This window comes from Hyaena hyaena, unplaced genomic scaffold (assembly GCF_003009895.1).
Source record: "Hyaena hyaena isolate Hyena2069 unplaced genomic scaffold, ASM300989v1 scaffold_106, whole genome shotgun sequence".
Lineage (NCBI taxonomy): Eukaryota > Metazoa > Chordata > Mammalia > Carnivora > Hyaenidae > Hyaena > Hyaena hyaena.
Window position 1 is genome coordinate 862,905 of NW_024080738.1, and position 18,219 is coordinate 881,123.

The 18,219-nt window shown below is 45.0% G+C and overlaps 1 protein-coding gene across 1 annotated transcript in view; it reads left to right on the forward strand.

Annotated features, from left to right (window-relative positions):
- The first annotated feature begins 2,891 nt into the window (after window positions 1-2,891).
- The window catches only part of SERPINE3 (serpin family E member 3), a 31,221-nt gene continuing 15,893 nt past the window's right edge, over window positions 2,892-18,219 (forward strand). Inside the window, exons 1-5 of the mRNA XM_039236104.1 lie at window positions 2,892-3,147; window positions 8,458-8,691; window positions 9,813-9,824; window positions 10,429-10,629; window positions 11,920-12,118. Coding sequence (XP_039092035.1) covers window positions 2,892-3,147; window positions 8,458-8,691; window positions 9,813-9,824; window positions 10,429-10,629; window positions 11,920-12,118 — 902 coding nt within the window. The remainder of the gene's footprint in view (window positions 3,148-8,457; window positions 8,692-9,812; window positions 9,825-10,428; window positions 10,630-11,919; window positions 12,119-18,219) is intronic.

Consider the following 18,219-nt stretch of genomic DNA (forward strand, 5'->3'; position numbering starts at 1 on the left):
AAGTAATGTCCTCTCTGAGTGCTATAGAATGAGATATGTATACTTATCCCACTATCGTGCTATGGCTTAGAGTTCAAATCATGTAACAATGCTTTTTATCTAAATTAAAGATTTAGGGAGATTTCAAATAAAACAGTTATAGAACTGTAACTATTCTGTAACCCCTATAAACTATCCCAGGCCTGAGTGTCAGAAATCAACCCTACTTTAAAGTGAATTGCACACTGATGATGGCGGTATGGGTAGCGGTCAGACAAAAACCAGCCTCATTCCATTTCAAACATTAAGACTTACACATGCCTTGGGCATAATTACTAAGAGCTGCGTTCACTCCCAAATTTCGGTTTCTTTTCTTTAACTTGTAATAATTTATAGCCTATCCTCTATTTTGAACTTAAGAAAATGCCTAAGACCTTGCTAGAAATGTATGGAATTCTGAATTGGTCACAAGGACAGACTTTTGACAGAATCTGCTTATGCTTTCCCCAAATGTGCATTTGCTCATGGACAACATAGTCTCTTTCTCAGACTAAGTCACCGGATTTATTAAGTATTGTATCTAAGAAGAACAAGATTGTCAACAGTGTCTGTATCACATATAAATGAGCGCATGCACTTTTATTAACAATAAATAAGGCAAGCCACCCTGTCTCAGTTTTATTAGGCCATATCTTGCATTGTTTCTTTTCTCTTCTGCAGAATTTCATTTGCTACAAGTTTCAAGTGCCCAATGACTGATTTATTGTTTTCTTCACAGGAGGAGGGGAGAAGCATTAGGTACCTGGTACCCAGCAAAAGCCGGGACGGCAGAGTTATCAGTGGAATGCCTCAAAGTGACAAAGGGCTAGATGAGGGGTTCCTTGCTGGTACAACCAGGTCACAAGCCTAAGAAGGCTTGACGGGTGCGGCTGGCTCCCTCCCCAGGGCCCGCTCTGTTTCCGATCTGGGCTTTGCTTCTCCTGGCTCTCTGCAGGACCTCAGTCTCCAGGAATTTGGACCGAGTGGTAGAGACATCGCCGGCAGAGACGGCAACTGCCAGCTTCCTCCCTGCTCTGTCTTGTGATTCAAAGCAGACTCTGCTCCACTTTTTAAAAAGGGGAGCACGTTAATGCGGGAGACCCACAAGAACAGAGTCAAGCAAGGAGACACAACAGTCGGATGCAAGAGTCCGTGAGTAAGCATGGTGACCATGGCGGGCAGGGATGTGGTCACGGGGAGCCCAGGGGCATACGGGTTGACGGCTCAGTGTCCTTGTGGGAGGTCACAGGAGCTGCAAGAACACTGGTACTAGGTCATTTCACCAATGACCCTGGGCTGGGACCTGCCACCTCCAGACACATACACAGAAAGACACCCCCCCACACACACACATCCCACCCCTACAATACCATCCAAACACTGCATTGGTGCTTGGCTGCAGGAAAAGTCAGTGAAGAGAGGAAGTTTTTCCACCTTGCACTTTTATCTGATGTAAACGCCATGGAGCCCAGTGGTCTTATTTGCAAACTTCTCATAGGAAGTGACTCTGGACTAGGCTTCTCTCACGCCAATCCTGTCTGATACCAAAGTTAGACAACTTAGCAAAAATTGTTGCAGGCTGCTGTACGCATGGCATAGTCATTGAAAGCACCTTGACCTTTGTCTTCTTTGCATTAATTTCCAGCTAATGCTCTCTTCCTTGGAGAGGTGCCTTTCCTTAGCAGGAGCAATACTGGTATAACTCTGCTCTCCGCAAAAGTGCTCTTATTGTATAAGAATAGTTCACATCACAACAATTCGGATATTATAAGTACAATTACGTCATGTATCAATATTTTCATATGCATTTATAGTCTTAGGGTTTAATATACCACTCACGGAAGACCTGGGCTTGAGTCATGTGCTTTCCTCATGTGTTTTCTTTCTTTTTTTTTTTTTAATATAGTGAATCAACAATTCTATCACAAGTGCACTCCTTAATCTCCATCACCAATTTAACCCATCCCGCCACCCATCTCCCCTCTGGTAACCCTCAGTTCTCTATAGTTAAGAATCTGTTTCTTGGTTTGCCTCTCTCTGTTTTCCTTTGCTTGCTTGTTTGTTTTTTCTTAAATGCCACAAGAGTGAAATGATATGGTATTTGTCTTTCTCTGACTTATTTCGCATATCATAATACTTTATAGCTCCATCCACATCATTGCAAATGGCAATAATTCATTCTTTTTTATGGCTGAGTAATATTCCATTGTGTGGTATGTGTGCGTGTGTGTGTGTGTGTGTGTGTACCACATCTTCTTTATCCATTCATCAATTGATGGGCACTTGCCCATGTGTTTTCTTAAATGGTTCACTAAGGGCCCTAAACCTCATCCTCTATGCATTTAAAATACAGTGACAGCCACCTTGTAAGATTGTTGTAATGATTAACTGAGAAAATACAAAGTCTTTTGTAACATACTGTTTACTTTTTTATTTTTGTTGATTATTATTATTCATATTATTATTATTTTGTTGATTATTATTATTCATAATAGACACGGCACAGCTATAAGCTGGCTAAATACCAAGAAATACGAGTTGAATGAACTTCTTACATTTCTCTTCCAACCCAATGGTTTGTTTCTGACCAGACCAGGACCTTGCCCAAGGTCATAGCTTTAGTGAGTGACAAAGAACACTAAAATCCTTCCAACTCACGGTTTGGCTTCATGGCACATATTTCTAATGCGGACACGACAGGACCCAGTAAAGCAGCGGGCGAGGGATGGGCCGGGGTGGTGAGCAGGACCGCTGTGGGCACACCTCCCGCAGCCATGGCCAGCCCTGAACACAGAACAGTTCTTCGCAGGATGGAACTGTCTGCCTCACCCTGCCTCTCCTCCCCCTGCATGACAGGAAGATTCCCCGCCTCCATGTGGCCGGCCCTGTTCACGCTCTTCCTGCTGCACACCTGCCTCCACGGAGGACGGGGTGACCTCCGCGAGGACCTGACCTTGCTGAAGACCAAGCTTGCGCTCCGCCTCTACCTGGGTGCGGCAGCCCCGGGAAATGAAAGCAACGTTGTCATCTCTCCTGCCGGCGTGTCCCTTGCTCTGGAGATCTTGCAGTTTGGAGCCCAAGGGAACACTGGCAAGCAGCTGGCCGAGGCCCTGGGTTACACTGTCCATGGTAAGAGGGCTGCCCGGGCCCCTGTTTGCTCTGCTGCTCTCACTCCCACTCGGGCTCCCTCAGAAGGTGGCTGGCACTGGATGACCACCCGCGGAGAAGGGTGGCCGCCTGGCGTGAATGCAGCAGACGGCATTCAAGCTTCAGACTGTGGTCCCCTTGATGATCTTTGAGCTTCTCTATCTAACCTTGGGTTCCACGCCAATTTTTCTTATATATTTTTTATACTTTTATTTATTTTTGAGAGAGACAGAGCATGAGTGAGGGGAGGGGCAGAGAGAGGGAGACATAGAATCTGAAGCAGGCTCCAGGCTCCGAGCTGTCAGCACAGAGCCCGACGTGGGGCTAGAACTCAGAGCGTGAGATCACGACCTGAGCCGAAGTCGGACACTTAACCGACTGAGCCACCCAGGGGCCCCTCTATGGCAATTTTTCAATTTCATGTCACAAGCCCTTTGGCTACTGGGTGCCTACCAGGTGTCAGGAAGTGTCTGAAGCACCTCAAAAGTAGAGATTTAATTGTTAATGACAACAAAATTGTCATTATGTCTTCTGATGCTCATACAAACCACATACAATTGCTAGCCCTGGATATATGATGAAATTATATCATCATCCATATTTTATTTTTTTTTAAGTTTATCTTTAAAGAGAGACAGAGAGAGCAAGCGGGGGACAGGCAGAGAAAGAGGGAGAGAGAATCTCAAACAAGCTCCACACTGTCAGTGAGGAGCTTGACATGGGGCTTAACCCACAAACCTAGGGTTCAAGATTATGACTCGAGCTGAAACTAAGAGTCAGATGCTTAACCAGCGGAGCCCCCAGGCTCTCCCATCCCTATTTTAGAGATGAGTAAATAGGCACAGAGTGTTTACGTGACTTGCCCAAGGTCACACAGCTAGTAGGTTGCAGACTTGGGACTCAAGCCCAGGTTGAGGTCAGCACCCAGGGCCTCTGGCTCAGTACCTGGCCTCGGAGCCTTCCTACCAACTCCACACTAACACACAACTCATGCGCATCGCTTTTTCTTCTCTACCTTAGAATAAGATATCAATAAGGATGGGAGGTAGCACTGTATAAATCAGTATGTTCTAGGGAAGTCCAAGAATGAATACCAACACAGTGCTGTTGAGAGCTTCTTTCGAGGTGGAAGCCTTGGGGTGGCAGGTAAAGGTTAATGCTGAAGATGCCAGGCCACCATGCACCAGTCGTGCATCCCGTCCCCCACCCCATCCGTGTCCTGTCCCTGCCCAAACAACTCTCGTGACCCTGCTGGCTGGCTTGATTTTTCTGGTCAAGAATATCTCAGAAATCCATATACCCATTTAGTCTTCAGCCACATGAGATCCATGGCAGTGGGTTCATCAAATACTGCTGAGCTCCTGTTGCGTGGGCTGGTGCCAGGCTGGGACCTCAGCATCCGGATAGTAAGAAAATCTCTGAAAGCGAGCAGCTCAGCGTCATAGGAATGATGTACACAGAAATACACCCTAATGCAGCGCACTAAGTGTATTTGTTTGAAATAAATTAGCACAGGGGAGGGAATGATTTATTCCACTGGCAGATCAGAAAGACTCCTGGGAAGACAAGCCATCTGAGCTGGGCCATGAAGAACAAATCAGCATGTGAAAAAGAGACAGGCATGTCAGCTTTAAAACTGACTCACAAAAGTCAGTATTGGGAGAGAGTGAGAAATGCAAGTGTCGATATCCTACAGAGAAAGCTGATTCCAGTCAATCCTCTGTTGTCAGATATAGTCAGGGTACCCGGCTAACCGAATGTGATGATCAACAGGGTTTCCGTAGACCCCACTGGAGAATTACCACATGTTTAGGACACTTAACAGTCAAACTCTGTGGAACACAATCCCACCCTTTTTCTTACGCATAAGCTGCTTTATTATTTTATAGAACCATGGTTCGTTATTATGAACAGGGATGTGCAACTTACAGAGTTCCGGTTAATAAAGTATTTGCCCCAATGTAGCTCAGAGAATCATGTGCACTGTTTAAAACAACCCAGCAGCGCCCACTACCCACCCAGCCTCAGTCTCCCTTTCGAAAGACAATACAAGCCAATACAGTGTATAAAAAGCAGCATCAAGAGTAATGCCAGGGTCTTGAGGCTGCATTCTGGTTTAACCGACAGGAAGACCTATCCATATTTGTGTGGGACGCATCAGCATCGTCTTGTCCTCCCTGAATTTCCAGCCAATACGTGACAACCAGGAGCTTTGCTAGAATTTCCACCTGCTCGTCACACAGGCACAGCATGAGCCTTGGAACAGACCCCAGTAGAATCCACAAAGATCACCTTCACTGTCACCACGCGAAATGCAATTTCCTGATGTTCCAAGTTCTAAGGAGTTCTGATGCTTTCCTAGGCAAATTGATAAGGAACACTTTATAGCTTTCTGTTAAGCATAAGAATAATGCTAGGAACAGAGCCCTCAGAAATGGAGGTGGCCTGGCTCTTGGGAAAGAGTTCTGTTTGATGATAATATGGATTTCACTCTTAGAGTCAATATGGCATTTGATCCTCATAGAAACCACATGCATTAATAACCCCCACTTTTAGGAGACAAGAGGTTAATGATTTGGCAAGACTTGGCAGGTGGCAGAGCCAGGATTCTGACCCCAAATCCCATGTTCTTTCCACAATTCCTTCATCCTACTCAAGTCACTGAGCAGAAGCATAAAGATGTAAGGATGTTGCCTCTTCTATTTTTCACCAGAGACGCCCTCATTATTCCCGCGACCCAACCAAACCCTCTGACATCGTCCTCAACGTAGCCCTCTCTTGATTCTGAGGCAGGTAAAACATCAGCATCACTAAGTTGGTACTTTGAGATTTTTATATTCATTAGCCTTACAAAGTCAGGACCCACCAGATTCAGTGTCACGTTCGGGAAGCTCAGTTCAACACATTGATTCAAAAGGAAGGCACTCTCCACACTGGTCTCACAAATGAGGTAAAAGGCTCAGCCGCAGCAAGAGAAATTCATGGGAAATTTTCCTGTCTCCTTCTAGCACTTTCCTCCCACTCTACGCCCATCCCAGGGAACTTCTCCTCACCCCTCCACACCACCCTGAGGACAGTGCCCAGGGGTTTTCTTCCTTCTGCTTCCTTCCCTCCCAGACCATTCCCTAAGATCTACCTCTCCAGCCCTCCAGCAAGACAGACACTCTCTGGAGGAGGAGGGAGAGGAATTACGCCAGCAGTGACAGGGTCTTCTTTCCAAGGCTGCAGGGGAGGAGCAGCCTCTCATCCCTCACATCAGACCATTTTGCCCCATCAGGACAGGAATGTGGGAAACTCACAGTAATACGGCAACACGGGAGGCTCTGTACTCCCGAGCCTCACAAGAGGAAGTGCCTCCAGAGCGTGGAGCAGTGTCCTGTCCTTCACCTGTGGGCAGGAGGGCAGTGAAGTGCCACCTCCCACAGCCTGGGGACACTGAGCAAGCTCATTAATCATAGATCCCGTCTATAAAAGGGGATCACGATAGCACGGAATTCACAGGGTTGTTGAGTGGATCAAACGGGCTGCTGAACGCGGTGCAGGGTCTGTGAACACCGTCGGTATGGCTTCCATTGCCGAGGTATATCCCTGCAGCATCTAGAAGAGCTTTTGCTATGTGTAAATGGGCAGGGACAAAGTAGGCTCAGGTGGAGAAAAGATTTCTCCAGCCAATTTTCTCTGCTGCTTTAATGTTTCCAGCTAAGAGAACAGCTGGTCCCCCGGCCCAGATTGGGTGAGAGGGCAGGAAGGAGGTCACATGCCACGGTGGACCGGTGTGACATCTCACTTTGTTCCTGCAAGATGGTCACCATTCTACAGGGATGTGATTCTATAAATACATACGACCTTCCTCGGTAGAGGAATAGCTGATAAGATGTATTATTTTCATCCATTTCCTTGCTCATTAAAATAAAAGCAATGGACTTAGGCTACAGTTCAGGAGATGTACAACCTGAGTCTGTGTTTTTACAGTTGTGGATTCTAAGAAGCAGCTTTGGTAGTGAAAGGGTTCAGGGCAGGTGAAGCCTCTCTGCAGCTGTGGTCCGCAGCCCGGTGGCGGGGCCCCTGGCCAGGGTGTATGGGGCGCATCTGTGCTCCTCCGGAGAAACTTTGCCAGGCAACCTGGGACTCTGTTGCCATCCCCTGAGCTGGCCTCTGAAACACGAAGGGTGTTGGAGTGGACGGACCCCAAGCCGTGTCAGAGATTCATTCCGACACGTGCCCCGGGAGAGCCGGGCCAGGGCCGTGCAGGAGGAAAGGGCAAAGCTTGGGGGCAGATTTGTGGATAGCCCCAGGGCTGCGCCTAAGAGGAAACAGAGGCAAGGAGGGCCAGGGAAGGGCCATGTTCCAGCGGCAGCCTGCACAGGAAGGGGACCTGACTGCTGGAAAAGTCCAGCTTCCGTGTGTCAGGGGAAAGGAGGTTGGGATACTCAGCTGTGCCCTGACTCACCGGCGGGCGAGAGGCCCTGCTCCAGCTGCAGATTTCCTCCTAGGGGAGAAGAAAAGCCACAGCTTGTAAATGATATTGTGAAAAAGAAATCCGCTATTGATTACGAAGAGAAGGAAGCAATATCCTGTGCGAGTAGTAAATCAATGGAAGTCCAGCTACCACCCAAGAAGGTGGAAACGACGGACTCTCAAACGCTTATAATTTCCTGCAACATTCTTGCAGGTCCTTGCCAACATTCATAGCATGGGCTGTTCGCTGGGTCCTAGGGAAATAGGAGATGGGAAGCATTCTTACCTTTCCTCTCCTCAAACTGAAAGCATAGTTCTAAAAGAGGCCACATCTGAATGTCCCTCAGGCTTATGACATGCAGTTGTGGGAGCAGATCTAAGGCCCTGAACAAGATATAGAGACAATTCATCTGTCATTGTTACTTAGGACATTCCTCATTAATCCATTGACTTCTTAAATATTTGAAGCGCCATCAACCTGCACACTAGACCTGCACTTTTCCCAGTTCTCTGTACTCCAGTGATCTCAACATGTCTGCCTCAGGAAGTTAAGGACTCATCTCTGGGATGTTGGGGATGTTCTTCCATTTGACTTAATCACAGCCTGATTCCTTTCTGCTCTTGCATGGCCTTCCCCCACCCCCAGCTTTTAATCTATGGATTCAGGCTAATTTCTGAGCAATTCAGTTCTGACTTATCCAAGGCGGTAGATGAAACTTGTGAAACAAGGGTGGTACCCGCTGGGGCCCCATTTCAGTGCAATGTGCCAAGAGAGGGCGCTAACTCCTTACCCACACTCACCGCTGTCCATTTATCCCAACACCTTTTTCACAGACCAAAGGGTGAAACAGTTCTTACACACTGTTTATGCCACGCTACCCAACTCCGGCCACGGCACGAAGATGGAGCTGGCCTGCACTCTTTTTGTGCAAGCAGGAACGCCTCTCTCGCCCTGCTTTGTGGAGCAGATCTCCCAGTGGGCCAACAGCAGCCTGGAGCCAGCCAGCCTCGGGGAACCCAACGGCACCAGCATCCGGGCCAATGAATGGACCTCCAGGCAGATCGCAGGTAAAAGAAACCATCCACTTCAGTGAGGCTAATTTCAGAGCGCTATAAACACAGATACCAAGCGTTGCCGGTCAGCAGTCACATGGGTGGAGACTCAGACCACCCGCAATTGCAGCAGAGCTTTGTGCTCTTGGGAGACCCTACTCCTAAGTGAAGGGCTCTATAAAGCAAGCAAAGCTGAGCTTTGGCCCTCCTCTGCCCATCCCCCACCCACCCACACAGAAGGGGGCTCTTCACCTCCAGGGGAGCCCTGCAGACTTTGTTCTATGCACCTGTTCCCCTCAGGGGCATCCCCCCGCCCCCCACCTGTCATCTACAATTAACCCCTTGTGACAGCAAAATGCAGTAGGAGCCAAAAAAAGTTCTTGGAATTTCGCTTAAGGAAATAATTCAAGAGAAGAAAAAGTTGTATGTAATAAGATGCTTAGCCCAGTGGTGTCAAAGAAAAAGACTTAGAAATAACCTAACCATCCAGCAATTAGGAAAGATCCCCTTAATTACAGCTCCTTCATATCATGCAGTTGTAACTATTAAAGGTGGGGAAATTTTACTACATTTACTGGGGTTCCATTTATTGACTTCTAGCACTTTTCCTAAGCACTTCATGTTCATTATGTCTGCTCAGGCTCACAGTTGTCCTGGGAGACAGGTGCTGTTACTGTCCCCGGTTTACAGATAGAGGAACTGAGGCATGGAGTGCTGCGCCTCCCACCCAGGGTCCACAGAGCCAGGATCCTGAGTCGGCCAGCCTGCCTCTAGCATCCCTGAAAATTACTACGGTTACACAGAAGCAGGGAGAATGTTCAAGACCCAGTGTTGTTTAAAATGCAGATAGAAGGTGATGTATACTTTATGGCTGAACTGAAAACAACATGTGCGAGGCCAAGGAGCACAGAGCTGAAATGCAAATATGAGACGTCTATTGAAAACTCGGTTTTCTCCAGTGTTTCAAAATGTCTTTTCAGTTTACTTAAAAATATTTAATTCCCTGTCTTGGCTCATTGAGCTGCTGGGTTTGGGGGCGGGGGGCGGGGGGTTGGGCAAAGCCACACAGTTAGCTGCTGCCAACCCTCTGGGGTGATTGTCCTCCCCAGAAGAGGTGTAGCCAGAAGAGCCTGAAGGTCTGGGGCCAGGCTGCTTGGGTTCAAATCCAGGGTTTCTGTCTTGAGCAGCTTGCCTCTCACAAGTATGTGGCCTGGGACAGCTTCTCTAAGCTTCAGGGCCCCCATCTGCAAAATTGGGAATAGAACTGGTAGGAGGAGTGAGCGAGGGTTTGTTCAGGCACTTAGAATAGAGCCTGGCACACAATGTTTGTTTTATTAATAAAGGGCTGGGGCAGTGGTCAGTCTGCCCACTTCTCCCTGGTAATGCATAGAATTTGAAGACCATGCCCTGGATGTTGCCGTCTAAGCAGAGGCTCTCCCAGGGATGAGGCCCGGCAGCTGGGTAGTGGGGTGTGCAGGGAGGGTGGGGGGAACACAGCGCAGCGCCCCCCCCCCCCCCCCGCAGTGCCCTGTGCGTCCCAGGAGTCCACCTGAGCAGTGCATGCCTAACGGGCCCTGGGCAACTGCAGCTTCAGACCACCCGCTCGGAAAAGGATACAAGCATGGTCTTCACCAACAGCTAGTTATAGACACCACGGCTCTGCGGGCTACAAACCCAGCTTCAGGGAGGCCCCAGCACCCTCCAGGGCAGGTGTGAGCGGTCTCAGCCGCACAGTGGCTCTCACGTTTGCAGGTGACGACCCAGGTGGCCTGACGTGGGAGCGCGGTGGTCGTGCCGCATCTGCCCAACTGGCGCTTGTGAGCACCATGTCCTTCCAAAGCACGTGGCGGCAGAGATTCTCCTCCAGGGACACTCAGCTCCTGCCTTTCACCTGTGGCCAAGGCCTCGTGCTCCAAGTCCCCATGATGTACCAAATGGCTGAGGTCAACTACGGTGAGCTCCTTCCCACCCGCGGGGCCCTCTTGTGGGGGAACATGGAAATAATGTGGGCAGGGAGAGGAGGGCCGCGTCTGTTCTAGAAGGACCTGCGGGGTTTCCCAGCCTTCCCTCTGCTGTGAGACGTGTGTGCAGTAAGGAGAGCCCGGGGGGCCCAAGGACCCAGAGAGGACAGTGAGGAAGCAGAGGAGGAAGAGAAATCCAATGTCACTCTTGACATTTCCTTCTGCACCTAGGAAGAGGGGTGAGTGTAAAACCAAATGAGTGTAAAACCAAACCTGTTTGAACGGAACCACCCCATCCCTGGCAGGCAACCCCATAAAATGAACAGCCACTTCATGGTTTGGTGCTAAGAAAGGGTAGAAGATTGAGAATCCAGTCTAGATGGCTCTTGAGAGCGCACCCACGCGGGCCTGACATCGTTTTTCCACCTTGCCTGGAAGGTCGCTCATCCTGACCCCGCGAGGGTGCAGGTGCACCGAGTTTAGGCCAGTGAATGCTGGGGGCCCCCAGCCCTGAAGGCTGGCAAGAGGTGTGGACATTGCCATGGGGCCCCCACAAGGCAAGGGGAGAAGGGACCCGGCCACCTGTTCCCAACAGCTCTCTCACAGCCTTCGTTTGCAGGCTCAGCTCTTCCAGCTGTGGGATTAATTCTGTTCTTATTCAGGGAAAAGTTGGTGAGACATAAAATAGTGTTTCAGGAACTCTGGCCCTTAGAAAACCTGCACTGTGAGTGCTCCGAGAATTTGTTTGTTTATTCTGCCAGTAATTATTAACTGAGGTCAAGTAAGAGGAGTGTACAGGAAGATCAATTGGATAATACAGATTTATGACTATAATAGTTCTTGTGCCTAATGTTTTCCATCGCTGCTGTGACTCGTGCTGGTTGATCTGTCATCCACAAAACATGTCCCAACTTTCTATAATATCTGGGTTCAGAGCTTTTGTTGAAAGAAAGATCTGGCTCAAAGAGCCTGGGCTCCCCATGGTCACAAAAGACCAGGATTGGAATGGCTTCCCATTTAAGACAGATGGCTCTCCCATGTGCCATCATCCCCACCATGTCCAGCTGCTGCAAGCCCTGTGAAGACATCGTTAGAAATCCTAGGTCCTAAGATCAGACAAAGTGATAGTTTTTGGCTTCAGACTGCTTCCTGAAGGTGAGGTAGACACCCTATTAATGAAATGTACGGTTTCCAGTTCTGTGAGCTGGCCCTTCCCAGGGCCTGGCAATGTTCACTTCCCAGCCCCTGGAACAAGACTAATGCCCCATCCATCGAACCCCAGGCCAGTTCCAGGACCCTGCAGGCCATCAGGTGGGGGTGCTGGAGCTGCCTTACCTGGGAAGTTCCATGAGTCTGCTTCTCGTTCTGCCACGTGACAAGGACACCCCGCTGAGCCACATCCAGCCACACCTCACAGCCAGCACCATCCACATGTGGACCTCCAGCCTCAGGCGAGCCAGAATGGACGTGTTCCTGCCCAGGTGGGTGGCTGTGTCATTCTTTTGGGGGCGCTCTGTAGCCTAATCTGGTTGGCCAGACCTGGATTAGAGAACCCAGATGGTCTGACTCGGGGGTCTGTCCTTAATCACTGGGCCAACTTATCTCATGTGCCCTGAGAAGTTAGGCCAAGGGAGAGTTAGTCTAGAGTTTGGGTCCAGGTCAGAGTCTCTGCTGACCGGCTTATGATGCAGACGGAACAGAATTAATTTCCTGGGGTCTTCTCAAGGGAAGATATTCTGCCTTCACTGGGCCAGACTGCAGCCCCCAGGCTTCATGCCACAACCTGTTCTCTGAGCAGAGAAAAAAGAGTTACCGTGGAGAAATGTGCCCCAAATCTTATAACATCCTAAAAGTATACAACTGTCATTTCCCCAAAACCAAAGAGGCAAGGTAGTTTATGTAAATGAGCAAATACCAATATAATTCTGATTAGAAGGCAAATTAAGGCATAAAAATTCAAGACTTTTAGTCTCTGTGCTGAAGGTCCTCATTCTTTCTAAGTAGAGGCGAGTCATTCTTCAAGAAAATCCAATAGGTACAAATACAAATTGCCAAAAAGTTAAATGATGGTTCTAGAGTTTGCTTTTCCAAAGGAAAACCTATTTGCAAAACTCATTATTTACAAAGAATTCCTTATTGAACTTCTTTAAATGGCAAGCTTCTCCAGCACATTTGAAATCAGAGTAAACGTGTAATTAACTTGTAGACCAGCGTTACGTGAGGAATGTTATCCCAGGGCTCAGTCTGTGGAGTCTTCGTGCTCCTTCCTGCTGGCTGTCGTGACCTTCTCTGTTGACCAGGCCCTCAGCAGCACTGAGCCAGAGGCCTTGGCAGAGCTCCTTCAAGGAGTTAAAAATAAGCCCAGATGCTGAAATAAAAACACACAAAGAGAGACCCAGTGAGTTAAGGGCCACGGTCTAACTGGAGATCTGGCATAACCAGAAGGTGAAAGTTATCATAACTCTATGATAAAGTTTATGTTTCTCCAAACCAAATATGTGGACCCCAAATGAAGGCACAAAGACAAGATATTTCAACAGGTCGCTCTGGGATGGAACAGAACCACCCCTCATCTCTCTGTAAAATTTGAGAGAAGCCCAGTGAAGGAAGGGAAGCTTTCAATGTTAAAAGTAGACAGACAGTGCAACCTGGTGCAGGAATCTGTCACAATCTTTTCAGAATTAGGAGACAGATGACTGGCCTCATCCCGGAGCAGCTGCTGTAAGGAAGAGGCCCCAGTAATGTGTCCCACTCCTTTGAGAGTCCTTTGCTGTCTCTGGAGCTCACAGCGTTTGAGGAATGATCCTTAAAAACCCTGAAACCAGGAAGGGGTGGGAAGGCAGAGATCGTAGTAACAGTATTAGTTAGCACTTGTTAAAAAAAAATGTTTGGTTAAAAAAGTATATTTTTTTCTCCTTAATACTATCAAGCCTGCCGTCCAAGAAGGATAGAAGGTTTTAGGAAAATGAGGCTGTTTCACAAAGCAAAACTTGCCAAACAAAGAAACCAGCTTCAAAATCTTTTAAAGAATAAATAGAGAAAGAGTTAAATTTGTAATTTAGAATTTACATCTAAATGTGGGTTATAAAACTTTGGACCATGATCAGCACAAGTCAACTTTGGGGCAGGAATTTACCTCTAGTTCCTCAAATCATTCATTCATCATTTAATATGGTCTGCTTTACAGTCAGCCTGCATTTTTCATTTAGCAAGAGTAAAAAACTTTTGGACACTGTGGGTAGTGGTGCAAATATCATGTAGCAGTGAGGTGAGTCTTTGGGTTAAGCATCACTGATAGTGTTTTCATAGATTCTGGGTGAATTATGATGTCTAGCTTCTGAAGTAATATTTTATTTATGCAGAAATGAAATAAAATGTATAGGGACAATTAGTCTTCATTGGGGACATTAGCATACCAAAAGAATAATCAAGAAAGCCAATAATGAGTGTTAACAGGGGTCATTTAATTCCATAATAATGTAAAACCCCAAAAGAAAGATTAATAGCATCCAATATATATTTGTTTAATGAATAAAACACTTGGTTATCTGGTCAACATAGTAGGAAGCTAAGCATGAGCGTTTTTTTTTCTCAGAATCGAAGTGATATATTTTTTTATTGAAGTATAATTAATGTATAGTGTTATAGTGGTTTCAGGTGTACAGTACAATGAATCAGCAATTCTGTCCACTACTCAGTGTTCATCATAAATGTACTTTTAATCCCCTTCATCTATTTCACCCGTCCCTCCCACCACTTCCCTTCTGGCAACTGCCAGCTTGTTCTCTGTATTTAAGAGTCTGGTTTTTGTGTGTGTCTCCTTTTCTCTTTGTTTGTTTGTTATAAGTATTTTAAAAACCCATCAGATCTCATCTATTCAAACATTTGGGGCTTCCTTTCAGAGAGCTACTGATCATTGTCCTGTGTGGATTGTGCTTGTCTATGGGTATTTTCTTTCTTTTTAAAAAAATTAAGATGTAGTTCACATCACCATACAATTCTTTTAAAGTGTAGAATTCAGAGATTTTTAGTATATTGGCTAAGTTGTGCAATCATCACCAGTATCAAATTCCAGCACGTTTTCATCACCTCAAAAAGAAACTCCATACCTGTTAGCAGCCACTCCATACATTCCCTCTCCTCACTAGTCCTAGGAAACACTAATCTACTTTCTCTCGATGGATTTGTCTACACTACTATACCTTTCGCATAAATGAAATCATACCACATGTGGCCCCTCTGTGTTCATCATGCTCACTTAACATGATGTCGTCAAGGTTCATACACTTATCAGAGTATGCATCAATACTTCATTCTTTTTTATGGCTGAATAATATTCCATCGTATGTCTATACCATATTTTGCTTATCCATTAATCAATTTATAGACATTTAAGAGCCTGGAAACTTTTTGCTTGTTTTCACTTTTTGAGTCCTATAAGACATTCATGTACACATTTTCGTAAGATATGTATTTTCAATGATCTTGGTTGTATACCTAGGAATGGAAATACTGGGTCATGTGTTAACTCAACACTTTACATTTTGAGGACCTACCAGACAGTTTTCCAAGGGGCTGCACCACTTGACATTCCCACCAGCAATCCAAGAGTTTCCAGTTTCTCTACACCCTTGTCAACACTTGATATTGTCCATTTTTTTTTTTTTTTTTTTTTTTTTTTTTCTGATAAGTCCCTCTTCATGGTTAATGGTACACACTTTCAGTTTGGTATGATGACAAAGTTCCAGAGGGGTGGTTGGACAGCAATGTGAATATACTCAATGCCACTGAATTATGCACTTCAAATGGTTATGTTGTCTATATTTTACTACAATTTTTTGAATTGTGGAGGGAAGGAAGGTGGGGAGAAGACAAAGACTGTCTTCCCAAATTTGGATTAAAAAGTAGGGATGTTATAAAGCTTACATTTAGGAAGTATATAGTTATTCTTAGGTACATTAGTTAGGACAACATCACCGCCTCTTCCCTCCAGCAATATCCTCCTCTGTATTTTGGCTTCTCCGTCAGGCTGGAGGCAAGATGGCTGCAACCTTTCTGGCCTCACAATGGTGTGTAACAACACCTATAGGAGAAGAAAACCCCCATCTTTTTTATGGTAGTCATCCTAGTTGATGTGAGATGGTTTCTCATTGTGACTTTCATTTGCATTTCCCTAATGACCGATGATGTCAAGCACATTGTCATCTGCTTGTTGAACATTTATATATCCCTTTTGAAGAAATATCTATTTGAATCTTTTCTCTGCTTTTAAACTGGTTGCCTTTTTATTGTTGAGTTGTAACGGTGCGTTATATATTCTGGTTATTAGTCCTTTATCAGATATATAATTTGCAAATATTTTCTCCCATTTCATGGGTTGTCTTTTCACTTTATTGAGGATGTCCTTTGAAGTACAAAGCCTTTTCATTTTAATGAAGTTCAGATAATTTATGTTTTTCTTTTGTTTCTTATGCTTCTTTTGATGTCATATCTAAGAAACCATTGTTTAACCAAGGTCACAAAGATCTATGTCTATACTTTTTCAAGGAATTTTATAGTCTTAGTTCTTATATTTAGGTCTTTGACTCATTTAGAATTAATTTTTGGGTGTATAATGAGGTGGGGGTCCAATTTCATTCTTTGCATGGGGTTATCCAGTTGTCCCAGCATCGTTTCTTTTTCTTCCAAAATTTTATTTAAATTCAAGTTAGTTAACATATAGTATAGAATCGATTTCAGGAGTAGAATTTAGTGATTCATCACTTATATATAATACCCAGTGCTCATCCCAACGAATGCTCTCCTTAATGCCCATCACCCATTTAGCTCATCCCCCCACCCACTTCCCCTCCAGAAACCCCCTGTTTGTTCTCTAAGTTAAGAGTCTCTTATGGTTTGCCTCTCTCTCTGTTTTTATCTTATTTTATTTTTCCTTCCCTTCCCCTAATGTCATCTGCTTTGTTTCTTAAATTCCACATATGAATGAAATGATACGGTATTTGTCTTTCTCTGACACTTATTTTGCTTAGCATAATACACTCTAGTTCCATCCACATCATTGCAAATGGCAAGATTTCATTCTTTTTGATGGCTGAGTAACATTCCATTGTATATATATGCCACATTTTCTTTATCCATTCATCAGTCGATGGACATATGGGCATGCTCTCTCCATAGTCTGGCTGTTGTTGATAATGCTGCTATAAACATCAGGGTGCATTTACCCCTTTGAGTCTGTATTTTTTTATCCATTGGGTAAATACCTAGAAGGGCAATTCCTATGTCCTAGCACCATTTATTGAAAAGACTATTTGTTTTCCCATTGAATTTTCTTGGTACCTTTGTTGAAATTCATTGACCATAAATGAATGGGTTTATTTCTAGATGTTCAATTCTATTCTACAGGCATAAATGTCTACACTTTACCCAATACTACTCAGTCTTGATTACTATAATGTTTAGAAATCAGGATGTATTAGTGACTCAACTTTGTTCTTATTTTTTCAAGATTGCTTTGGCTATTCTGGGTCCCATACATTTTCATATAAACTTTAGGATCAGCTTATCAGTTTCTGCCAAAAAGGTGGCTGAGATTTTGTTGATGATTGTATTTACTCTGTAGATCAGTTTGGGACTATTGCTTTCTAACAACATTAGCTATTCCAATCTGTAAATACAGGATGTTTTTCACTTTATTGGATGTTTTCTTCAGTTTCTTTCAGTTATGCTTTTTAGTTTTCAGTATACAAGTTTTACATTTCTTTTGTTAAAACTCGAAGTATTTTATTCTTTTTGATGCTATTATAAATGGGGTTTTACTTGCAGATTGTTCATTGCTAATATAAAAAAACACCATTGACTTTTGTACCCTGATCTCACATCCTGCCATCTTGACAAACTCATTTATTAGTTCTAATCTAATAGCTTTTTCTCTGGGTGTACATATTCTTTAAGATTTTCTCGTACAAGACCAAGTCATCTTTGAATAGAGATAGGTTTACTTCTTCCTTTGTAATCTGGATACATTTTGTTTCTTTTTCTCGTATAACTGCCCTGCACACCTTTCAGTACAATGTCAAAGAGAAGTGGTGGACATCCTGGCCTTGTTCCTAACCTTAGGAGGAAAGCGTTCAGCCTTTTACTATTACCGTTTAGTATGATGCTAGCTGTGAGTTTTCTGTGGAGACCTTTTCTAAGCTGAAAAGTTCCCTTCTATCCCAAGTTTACTGAGTGATTTTTGTTTTCATGAAAGGATATTGGATTTTTTTTTTACATGCTTTTCTGCATTTATTGAGATCATCATGTGGCCTTTGTCCTTTACTCTGTTAATATGGTGTTTGACATTGATTTTCATATGTTAAACCCACCTTGCATTCCTGGGGTAAATCTCAATTGGTGGGATTTATATGTTGCTGGATTCAATTTGCTAGTATTTGTTGAGGATCTTGCATCTATATTCATAAGGAATATTAGTCTAGTTTTTTTTTCTTATGATTTCATTGTCTGGTTTTGGTAAAGGGAAATTTTTCTACTCGAGATATTTTTGAAGCATTTCTTCTGGGCTGGCCTTTATAGCCATATA